Genomic DNA, 12,462 nt, shown 5'->3' on the forward strand with positions numbered 1-12,462 from the left:
GATATATACCTATGGTACTAATTAATATAGTATTTACTGCGTCATGGGCCGTAAGTAAATTAAAAACTAATACGGTTATCAGCAAAAGACGGGAATTTTTCACATCAAAACCATTGTGAATGAACGCTTGAATACATTATTGTTTTAGATAGTCGTCTATAATACTGGTATAGGCGTTATTCAGGTGATTAATCTGAACAATGACATAAGAAATTCTCTTGGAAAATTTCGTTACAAATGTTTTCATTTAATGATAAGACAGTAAGTAGCTCGTATGATGTGACTTCCACATAACTATAAAAACACGTATGAGCTGTTGTGCTAATTAATGAATCATGGCATAAATGTCAATCACCATAGAAGAACGTACAGTTGCGTAGTGTAATATTAAGGTTGGCATATTAATTATTGTTTTATATCGATGATTTTGGTTTTGGCTCACCTTGTCCAATGAAGCATATTGATCGGTTTAAGAATCGAATTCACATTAACAGAGCAGGTCACATTTCCGTATTAAGTCCATCAGTTAGTTTGCTGTTTTGATATTTAGTTGCCTCTTATATTCCACGTGTCTTGGCTGTATACACGTGCACATATGAATTTTTGATTAGAAACTTGCAAGGAAAGTTGGTTAAAGTTAAAGCGATATCTCCCTGCAATATCAAGTTGCTTAAGTATTTCAGAGTTGGAATTCAGCCAATTTTAGTTGGCCAAATTACAATGGTCATATTGATTTTTATCCTTTTGATGAGCACTAAGGCGATGTTTAAATTGTCGATCCTGTCTAGTCATGGGTCATGTTTAGAACTTCTTTCAGGAGTCATAATTATTAACTTATTAACCATTATGAGTTATCATTCTACCATATTTTTGTATTCGTATCTGACACGATAAAGTCCATAGTGTTCAAGATGAGTATTGATAAATTGAATTAGTCAGTTTTACTATCTCGATAATGGTACTTGATTTAAAGGCGCTCAAAGGTTTTAAATAATAATTTCAACGTATAGTTATAGTAAGTGGTTCTTGGGTTCTCGAAACTCGAGCACTTTTCTTTAATTATTGCTTAACTGAAAATTTAGCTTTCACAAATTTCAACGAATGTTATATTAAATTAAATTAAGAGTTAATGCATTTTGTTGAATTACCATGCTCATATTAATAGAACTGAGATCATAGTAAAATCCAAAAACAAGTATGTAGGTAGGTATCTATTTCCAAAAGATTTTGGATATTTTTGAAATTAATTACCTTAGAAAGTATCTAAAATCTTTCCTTCTTAAGCAAATTCCTATGAAGGCCACGAGAAGAAAATGGTGTATAACCTGCGGGGTATAAGCATTGTGGGCTCACCATAATAATTATTATTCACACCATACACAGTGGCCAGAAAAGAACACTTGAGCAATATTTTGACATTGCTTTAAGAATTCAGGGGTTATACTGCTGCGCAATATGTTAACCTTTCATAAAAGACAAATACAAGATTTAAATGTAGTCAAATTCATTGCTAATAGTTCAAAGTCTTCGTGCGTTCTTGTGCAACTAGTACGATGTTAGATTTCGGTTTGTTGGGTTAGTATTTCGTATTTTCAGCTAAATAGGGTTTTGATACGAGTTTTATTGAATATTTGCGCAAGATCAAGTTTGTGGTGGTAACTATTACTTTTCCTTGATTTTGGTGTGGTAGAAGTCATTTTCTATTGCAAAACCATGCCAAATTTTCCTATACTACATTATCACTTCATGCTCCATTTCATTTCGACCACGAATAGTTTGTTGACTATAACAAAAAAATATTTTTAGTACGAATTTATTGTAATATAGTAATAAAAGTTGTTTATATTTAGAAACTTGCTTGTTGAAAAATGCTCTGTCAGGAAGCAGTTGAATACTAATATTGAAATTAATGTAGATTTAATAAGTAGCACTGATGAAGCAATAATGTGATTCATGAATAATTTCTTCAAGTTATTTTAGCCACGTTAAAAACAGTAAGAAACTGACTATTCAATTCGCCTCAATTTGATAGGTATGTTTAGAATGCGATTTGAGAACATCGAGAATAGGTGTGTATGGTTTAACATTAATTATATTCAATTTTTTTCACAGTTAGCATATGGGTTCAAGGTCGATTTTTCCTTTATTATTAATAATCTTTCGTTTTTATACAAATACGGTTTTGTTGTTTAGGAAGTAAGCGACCAGTGCAATGTAGTAAAATTTGTTACGTTTGTCTCAAGGCGATTCTTTTCTCCTAAAATTATCACAAATAAAACTTTTACTCTACACAATATTAATATTAATGGATCGAGCGATTTTTTGCGAGCCACAGTGTAAACTAGTGTTGTAGTCGATCGTAGAAACGGAACTTACATTTCACTTACGGCTTTATTTTCTCTTTCTACAGGTACCGTTCTCATGGTTTTGTTCTATACAGGTTCTGTGATGATGTTCGCTATTACAAGAACTATTCTGTCGTCTATATGAAAGCGAGGTTGTGGGCAGCATTTCGATATAGTGACGGCGAAGTCCATGCACAGACATCTGTGATATATGTTTCTAAAGTACAAATAGTGATTTGAAAGGAATTGGATTAGTGATAGTTTTCTTAATGCCCACTACGACTGACTAAAATAAGAAAATTATTTTTGCAATATACTACGTATTTGTTTTCCCACACTTTTGAATAAACTTTTTTTCGAACGCTTGACCACTTTTAAGCTAATACGTGGTAACTTTTTGTAATCAAAAAACTTTCGATTTTCCATATCTTGATAAAAAATATTTAATATTCGTGACCCTTTGTAATTTAAGCCAACAGAAAAATAAAAGAGAAAGCGATTTTCAGTTTTTTGCTGATCCAACTTTGCCGTCATTTAACCAAATTTGGATCTCCCTATGCATATTGACAGTTAAATTTGAGACACCTCGGACCTCTCAGCACTTGAGATAAGAGAAAACATTTAATTTTACTCTTAATGTTTGTCAATTAAAATTTGATAACACATTTGGTAAATAAAATTACGCATTACTTTTAATTAATTTCCTCTGTTAGCTAAATTATAAAACTTTAACTGCCAAAGAAACATGGTGGAAAGTCATAAAAAAAATACAATTAAAAACTTAATTGTCAAACTTCCCCCTTAAAACGTTCTCTTAAAACTTATTAAAATTAATCCAGGACTGTATTTAACTTAAAACTAAAGTGGATCGAAGTTGTGGAACAACGAACGTCATAGAACAAAATCAACACTGTGATGTTAAAGTTAATAAAAACATAAAAGGGAAAGAGAAAATAATAATAATCTGGGAAGTTCAAAAAAACAAAGCAAATATTTTATAGATCCGTTATCATAATTTTATTATTCTTGAAATTGTGTAACTTTATAAATTGTATTTGTTACCGTTTACAAGATCTCCATTCACTTCGGACTCACAGATCTTTGGTCGTAACGTTTATTTAAATTATATTTATATTGATATTACAATACTTGTCCATCATGTGCCTTTTCCTTATTGAATGTAATTTATATTCAAGGGCATTGGTTATTAAAGAGAAAAGCGTAAAAATTAACATGATATTGATTTTTGCAGTTATGGAATGCTGATTTCAATTTACAATAAATTATCGTACAGAAATAAAATTATTAACCGATTTTTAAGTAATTATTGTTAACATAAGGTGCTCTTATAGTTTTAAAATTGTTTATGTAATGGAGAGTAGCATCAAAACTATATTCAATTCTACGGGGTTCTTATTACAGGTAATTTGGTTGGTTAAAATGTTTTAGCAAATGATTTGTATTTAAACCTGACGTAAATTTTACTAATAGTTTTGTTGTTTTGTTGGCTACTAATTTTAATTTATTTTAATAGGTTTATATTATACTTCACATATGCAAATAATCCTAAATTCAACTTTTGTTAGTTACAGGAACTTTGTGAAAATCTAGGTTTTAACAATAATTCGTGTTAGTGATCTTTAGCGTTTTAAATAACCATTTGAAATAAAAAATTAATATACTTATGTGTAATTCAAACTATAATTTTACTATAGTAAATAAAGTCATTTCATCCACTGTTTCGCACGTCATTAGACTCTTGTCTGCTAGGAATACGGTATTGAAAATCAGTCAATAACTACTTTTACTATTAATTTTTTTTTGGAATTAATAGATATAATTTTGTATTTCATTCTCAGACGTCACATCTATAGATATCACATCCATAAATCGTGTCAGAGCATTAAAACCCTGCCGTCATCTTCGCAGTAAATTTTATCATTTTAATTAAAGTGCCATTAGCCTAAACTACAAAACCTGATAGTTAGGATTTTTTAAATTTCTCTTATAATGGGTTCTTATTACAGTATAAAGAAGTGGGTACTACTTTTGGAATTTTGTCCTTGAAGTACTAATATATTGTCTTATTTATTTATTTTATTACTGGTACTTCAATAGAGAAGTGTTGGAATTTTTAAAAAGGGGTTTTTTGATTGGTTTAATCAGTAAGATTGTTTGTTTAGTAGTATTTTTCTATCAAAATAGTTTTTAAATTATTGTAGAAGTTATATAATAGAACTTTTTTGAATGATAAATTATTTAATAAAAAGTGATATCGAGCTTTGATTTTAGGGATTTTAACATTATTGTATACTAAACTGGTCCACCTTTTACTTTGGCGGGTTGTTGCCTCGAGATTACGAATTTTTGTTGGTGGTAAATTGGAAAATTATTCATTTGCAATATTTACTGACCTCAATATTTATTATTTTGTTTCTTATGTTTTAATAATCAAACTAGCAAAAAGATGACATAGCAAATTTCTTTATTTGTCATCTGTTTAATTGTAAACAATTCAAAAATTCAAAAATTTGAATAGTTAATAGATATTTTTATTAATTAATAAGTACCTCATGGGTTAAATATGGAGGAATTTGTGACGCAATTTGCTTCATTGTCTGTTAACGTATATGTTAATTCAGAGTCAACATCGCATTATTATACCTTAGCATAATCAACAATGTTCTTTTGTTGCCGTGGGGATTAGTGTAATCAAAAACGTCGATATTTCCAAGTTTATTATTTTTATGGAAAGTTTGGATTACAAACAAAATTTTAAAATTTCCGTTTCTGATGTTGGCAACAAAATTATAAATCTTTTCCTTGTAATCGACAAATTTTTGTTTCCCAGTATTCTGCTTTTGATGTTAAATTTTACAGTAAATAAACCGCCAACAGTAATGTGACGACAACAAAATTTTCGTTTCTGACATCAAAATTTCAACAGAATCCGGTGAAAGTTTAAGGTGGTCCTTTATACCACTAATAAGTATGGTGCTGACAGCGGTATCTAATTACCATTAAACAACAGCTCGTACATGACGGATACACAACATAGTGGTTGCCTTAAGTCTGTAATTTCATACATCTATACTTATTGCTTAGTTATTAGTTTAAAATTAAAAAAAAAATTAGAATATTAAAAATAGGCAGCCAATCAAACGTAGAAAGTTTTCTACTTACGAATGCCACAACATGTAATAGTTGTTTCTGTCGCAATTTTTTCTAAGTTAGAATAATAATCGAAAAATGTTTTACGGTGATCTGCTTTATAATGAGTTCGCAGATGTTCCAAATTTGGTTTGTCATGAAGATTTTTATTAGACTAATAAGGCAACTCGTCTTATTTGCCTTCATTTGTGCATTTTGCCCCCCACTCACTTGACACAGGACATTAAATAATTTGCTACTTCCTTGATGTAGAACTTTCTAGACATAACGAAAATTGTTCATTAAGCCTACATTTTATTCTAATTTTTTTGGATCGTTATTGTCTTTTTTGTCCAAAACTTCGATAAAATCTAATTATATGTTAAATAGGCCGCCTTCAATGCATGATATCTCATATTAATCTGCGTAGTTTTATCTTCGAAAACATACGTTACGCAATATACCAAAATCAGTTGTTCTTGTAGGTTTTCCTGCGAAACCCGCAATTTTCATGCGCTGCAATTTAATTGCTGCGAACCAATTGAGGGAAGTCGTTTTTCAATTTATTTAATCTGATCAATAACATATTTTTTGCTATTTAGTGCAATTGACTGGTTATAGCGCGTTCAAATGTGAGATACGGTCCCTTTTCCATTATCATAGGATTTGGTAACAGTGGCAGGTGAGAGTTTGAATTTGTTCTAATCTATAAGAGAAGAGAGTGGTGTTTCGTATTCAAAAGCTTCCTAAGATTCGAAAAATAGAAATTTTTCATTTTCTCAGACGCGATAATCGATATTTCCGTTTTTACCATGACATATTGTAAGTCTTGAGGAGTTTAAAAATGGTTCCATGCGTTTTCTCGTAGGATGAAAAATAAACGCACAACATCTTGTCTTTACTAAAGTCCTGTAAGTCATATTTACAGCTGCAGAGGATGTACGCGAAAAATCATTAATCAGGATGTTTCGCTTTCTCCTGACATAATCAGAAATAAACAATCTGCAACAATTAGTTGCTTCATTAGCCAATTGAGGAAAGTTTATTAATATTGACTCTTTTTTGGGGGGACAAAGTCCATATGTAAAAATATAAAGGAATGTAAAAAAATTTAGATTTTTGATTTAATATTTCCCCAATGATCAAGAAATTAAGATCACCTTTTCACTTTCACATCATACACGATGTCTTCTCAAAATAATTCTGTTTACCAACCATGTTGACCTTTACTGTTTTTCATTTTCCTCGACGATTATAATTTCCTAAGGTTATTGAATTGGATCAAGCGTTTAATACCATATTCCTAAATGTAAATCACTAATAACAATAGCCTGGACCATGAATAATGAAAAATCAAGTATTCATATGCATTTTTTAATTTCACGTAACATTTTCAATATTCAAAGGTTTGTCCCCACTTCAGCGATTTTTTCATATTAAAACTTCGGTTTAATGAAAACCAGTTAGTAGGGTTCGCGGTTTTGGGCGGCGTGGCTATGAAAAACTTTTAGGTGCTTTAGTATCAGCAAACCACTATTATGCATATCATGTGCGAAGTAGTGTTGGCAACAACCCAATTTCAAAAGTGGGTACCATTTAATTTAGGCCCCAAAGACCATCAATAGTTGATATACTATGCATGTCAACCAGTGATGTTCAATGGGACCAGTGTTTGTGCAAATTTATTTAGTGATTAGCGTTATCTTCATGGTACATAAACTCGCAGTGTGAGGATTTTTATTGTTTTTTTGTAAATATAAGCCTATCTTAACTGAATTGAATTGATGTTGTTGGCAATACTTTGATATACATTTGAAGCACAATAGAACCGCGCAATTAATTCCTAAAATATTTGAAAACAATTGACTTTCTTACAAATATTTAATTCAAAAAGGACAGTCTAAAGTTCAATGGTCATAGGAATATTATTAACAATTTCAAGTGGGTACTATTATCATATCACATAGCCTTCCGTTTGGGGACATATTTCAAAAATGTGATTCTTTGGACTTTGGAAGAAAGTCCTCTTATGATATATTTTTTCTAAAGAAACCCATGTCAAACTTTGTTGGTCAGTCCAAGTTCCAACAAATTGATATGAAAAATGAAGGCATGGCATGGTTTTTTAAAATTTTAAAAATAATCATAGCTGTAGGGTAACGACACTAGGGGAAAAAAGTGAATTATGCTATTATATTAGGTAGACTGTCTTGTCTTTATTTTCGCGAGTTAAGGGTTCATAAGGAGAACGGTGCCATAGAATGTCTAAAAATGCAAATAAACTTGAATCATATGCTCCTTCGATTATTCATTTTTTAAACTCTTTGCACCATAAAATACTACAAGTAATTATTTTTGAAACATTATTCATCATACTATGAAAAATCAAAAAGAATCTTAATTTTTCAATACAGAAACCATATTTTACAAATATTTCCAATACAGGTTTTGCACTAACTTAAATTAAATTGAATAAGATCATTTAAAAAAATAGAAAATTGGGCCGTAAAATGCACATTTTTCTAATTACTTGAATAACTAAAACGTAATGTAATGAATGTAAAGTGTCGCTAATGTCGCTCCTAATTGTTGTTGTCACGCAGTGGGTGATTTAAAAATGTTCGTTTAAAATTCGGTGACGAAAATCCAAAAATGTTAAGTTGTAAGGCTGTTTTCTTGTGTGCCTTTTATTCCTGGAAGTCCATTTCTTAAAGAATGAAAGTAGCTGCAATTATTTTGCCCTCAATTTAATGAAATACTGCATTTAATCTGAAAGCTTCAGCGAGCTATTTTTATATTGCTTTTGAGGTGAATTTTACCTAGGCAGCGAGGTATGCATTAACCATTTTAATTTCAGTTTTTGACATTTTTTGTGAATTCTTTTTCTCTTAACTCCTGTCATTTCTGGTATTTTTAGTAAATTGTTTAACTTGTTCACCTAGTCTTAGAATTGATTATCTTATCTATGGTTTGATAACTTATTGAAAATCAGAGTCCACAGACTTACAAATATATTTCATTGATTCCATCTGGTTCATTCCTGAAATATATTTGTAATCTTCCACTGCGGCTTTGTGGTACTTGACCTTAAAGCTTTTTTCTGTGCATTGTCTGGCTGATTATACATTTTTATGTCAGTCATTATTTAATAACCTAGTAGGAAAAACATTGTTAGTGTAATGGTTTTTTTTTAATTCAGGATTATGTATACGTAAGTAAATTCAAGTAAATTAAAGTAAAAAATTCAAAATGACTTGTTGACAAAACATAATATTCATGTAAGTCGAAGTTGATGCATCAATGTTGGATAATGGTAAACAAAAATTTCTGTATTAACTCCCTCTCTACTATTGAAAATCTTAATTTTGCGTCATGGAACCCCACCATACCATGTGTCATGTGTTTGGTCTATTTAATGGAAATTGCTGTTGAAACAGGTTTAGTACGTGGTCAGTGCTGGTCATTTCAAGCCATAAGCAGTTCGTGCACGTGTAGTGTCGTCCTTCGTTATCTCGCGTGTGTTTATACCTCATCTGCACTTAAAAATGCTGATTTTGTCGAGCCAAGGTGACAATGTTTGCGGGGATTCATTCAGCAGGTTGTTGGCTTGGTTTTTCTATTACACAAAATAAAAATATGCTCAAGTTTTAACGAACCAAAACGCTTCATGCTGATTCGATTAGTTGCATTTGAATTCTAATGAGCTTGAAAATGGAGTATTGTGTCGTGGGAGTTAAGTATTAGGTGATGTTGCGCCACTATCACTGATGGGGCTTTAAGGTATATAGAAAGATGTTTCGAGTTAATTGGAATATGTCTTCTAAAAAAGCTTTAATAGGCATTAATTTTCATTAATTGGTAGTGGTACATGAAGTGAAAGGACTTTATAGATTTTTAACACACAAATTTCCACGTTCACAAACCACAAAAGAAGATTTAAATTAGTAAAAATTTAACGTCGTATTAGTAAGTGCTTCTCGTAGTGTTCTGCAGCAGGAACTACCAATAAAAGCAGGAACGACTAATAAAACTTAATTGAATCTTAACAACTGATTCAAAGTCGAGGAATTTTCTTAATTGTTATTCATGAAACGACTTGGAGTGTTATTCTTATTATAATGACTTGGTTTTAAATAAAGATAGACAGAATAGACGCAAGGCTGGAGAGTGAATCTGGCAAAAACACAGCAATTTGAGGGCCAAGAAATTTATTTAGTAATGAGAATTTTTTAGCTAAATCTCAGGTTAAAGGTGAATGAGCAACTTTCCATCTTCCAAAATTCCTAAACCGGCTTTCCAATCAAACCAGAGTTATTGCTTACAAATTGCAATAACAGTTGTCATGTAAATCGTAGTAGGGTAATTTGTCATAGGTAGTGACAGATGGCAAATTACGCGATTTAATGGCACCGACAATATTTCCCGCAATTAAATACCCGTTAACATTAGTTTGATTACTTGCTAGTTGTGGTTTATTAGTCTTAAACGATCTTCCAGTAAGTTTCCCATTGCAGTCCAAATTTTCCTTAGAGCCTTTATGTTCCTCTAATTATTTTAACATATGTTGACTCCTTTCAAGTAGTTTAGGGGCTATCTCTTGGAATTCAATTTTTTTAATGTGAGTTGCTCATGGCAAAGATACGTTTTTCAAACAACAAAAGAATCAATTTTGATCCATAATCTTATAAAAAAAAATAAGAATCCACTTTTGCAATTTCTAAACAAACTTTTTTTCAAGAAAACAGAAAAATTCTAAAATATGGTGTTAAGTAGTAGGAATTGGACAAGAAATTATGGAAATGAAAAAAATGGATATTGTTATGATTTTTCTTGTTCTTTTAGGATCTAATGATTAGCTAAATAGTTATTTTTTAATAAATAAAATTTGCCGCAAATAATTGACCGTTTTTCACCGAACCTTTCCATTAGACTTTGACTTATGTATGATCTTTTTATCATGTCATTCTTATCACACCATTAAAATTTATTGATGCAATATCGAATTTTAGATGTCTAAAAAATGGTCATAAAATTACATCCTTGAAGTTATCCATAATCAATTATAAGTATTAAACCCTTATATAATAATTTACGACTAAATTTTCTAAAACTATAATTGATGAATTTTTGTATGGTAAAATTTACTGAAAACTAGTTTTACTAGGTAATTTTGTTGAAAACATTGTTAACCAATTACTTTACGTTGAAGTACCAAATTAGTATTGTTATCTAAAGTTTATTTACTGTAACGATCGCATGTTTAAGGAACAATTGCCAATGATGTGTCTAGGTTCAGTACTAGATTACGAAATTTTCAATCATTATGACCCCATTTTTTAACGTGCATCCACTCTAGAATTTGTTTATTGATTTTTATACCAGAAACCATTATTATTTGCAATAGACTTGGGCCATGTTTTACATACTAAGATGGCATAATTGATAGTACTTTAGCAGTCCTAATTGTGGTATTAAACCTAATTTTCGTTTCTAGGAATAAGTGCTATGTTTTTTGTTATAAACCGACAGTTGTAAATATAAACCACGCAATTATTGCTTGCTTTACGAATACAAAGGTCAATGTGCGATAATTGAGTAATAATTCTTTAGGGTTTCCTTTCTTTTGATATATATATACAAATCTTTATTTTGTAAGAAACAGGCTATCGACCAATTGGTCTGTCTGCCTTTTTTGGCATATCATGTTCTACTATTTGCCTAAGGGAAAAAATTAATGTAAAATCTTTTGAAAGTCGAATAAGACTTTCCCTTTTAGCCAACGATAAAAATAGCCTCGCCGGGTTTATTGTTCATCAATCATGTTTAAACTTTTGTTACACACTTGGCTGCAGCATCTTAAGTGCCACTTGAAACTCTTTTGAACTGGTTTTCTAGGATCCTCTCCGAGCAAAGCCACTTTTAAAAGTCTAATTTCCTCTCTCCAATGCCTTCATTTTGGAGTAAATAAAAGAAACTAATTTGAATAATACCTGAATATCTATTCATTTATTTGTTTTCTTTGTGAACAAACACTAAAACTCCGACTTTTGCAGGAATTGCCTACGCCGCATCGCACGAAACGATGATACAGAGAGTTCACCGCACAGTGTTATGAACGTCATCGAGAAATTCGTCAAAACCGTGAACGTCATGGATGAAACCATCCTGGTTCCATGCAGGTTGATGGATCTGAAGGTGGGCGATGAGCAGGACCCGGCCTCCGATAAACATAAGAATAAGTATGCAGTGCAGCAGACTCTGAAAGCTACAGATCTCTTCGAGATCTACAGTATGCTCAAGAACGTTAAGGATGGGTTATTATGGGGTGGCAAGGCCCAGCCTGTACAGGATATTCCGGAGACATCCTTGGGTAGGTGTTTATTAAATAAATTAACTAAGCGTTATTTCCGAAACAGTTTAAGGTTATTAAGGTTATCGTAGTTTAAATTGATTATGTGTTACATCAGATGTTTCATACATTAGGAAATGATTACAAAGAGAAAAAGTTTGCATTTAGATCATATGATTTATTTTGACCATTTAAAAATAGCCGCTTTATGCAATCATTCTTAACTAATTTTTAGTTTAATAATTTTTTGTATTTTTGCGGTAATACTTCAGGATGTTTCTATACTATTTTTGTGCATTTGTGGTTATGATCTATTTTATGGCTGTAGTATATTTTTGCAAGGATTTCCAGTAATGAAGGTGCTTAAAAAAAGGTGCTTAAAACAATGTGTAATATTTAAACCTTGTTTTAAATGATGTCATCACAATATTCAGTCTATTTTCTTGCATAAAAAAACAAGTCATCAAAATTTTATGTCGGGCCCACCTTTTGTCTCGACGACTATTGATTGTTCAGGTTCAGGTCGGTTTGTCTTGAAATTTTGGAAACCCGTATTTTATCTAATGTGAACTGTGATCAGATTAACAAAACTGATGTCACGGTTTTAAGCAGAGTGGT

General features: G+C 31.1%; 2 protein-coding genes across 6 annotated transcripts in view; one reads left to right on the forward strand and one right to left on the reverse strand.

Moving 5' to 3' along the window:
* The window catches only part of LOC136417311 (mid1-interacting protein 1-like), a 223,246-nt gene that overhangs the window by 209,896 nt on the left and 888 nt on the right, over window positions 1–12,462 (forward strand). The window contains exons 2-3 of one of the 5 annotated variants that reach the window (XM_066402959.1): window positions 7,034–7,080; window positions 11,549–11,865. In XM_066402959.1, coding sequence (XP_066259056.1) covers window positions 7,034–7,080; window positions 11,549–11,865 — 364 coding nt within the window. Of the gene's footprint in view, window positions 1–6,932; window positions 7,081–7,139; window positions 7,223–8,938; window positions 9,094–11,548; window positions 11,866–12,462 lie in introns of those variants that run through there. The other 4 variants (XM_066402958.1, XM_066402956.1, XM_066402957.1 and 1 more) reach the window with 4 other exon arrangements.
* The window catches only part of Srp72 (signal recognition particle 72), a 257,370-nt gene that overhangs the window by 50,546 nt on the left and 194,362 nt on the right, over window positions 1–12,462 (reverse strand). The gene's annotated exons all lie outside the window — the stretch shown is intronic.

This window comes from Euwallacea similis, chromosome 27 (genome assembly GCF_039881205.1).
Source record: "Euwallacea similis isolate ESF13 chromosome 27, ESF131.1, whole genome shotgun sequence".
In the NCBI taxonomy this organism is placed as follows: Eukaryota; Metazoa; Arthropoda; class Insecta; order Coleoptera; family Curculionidae; genus Euwallacea; species Euwallacea similis.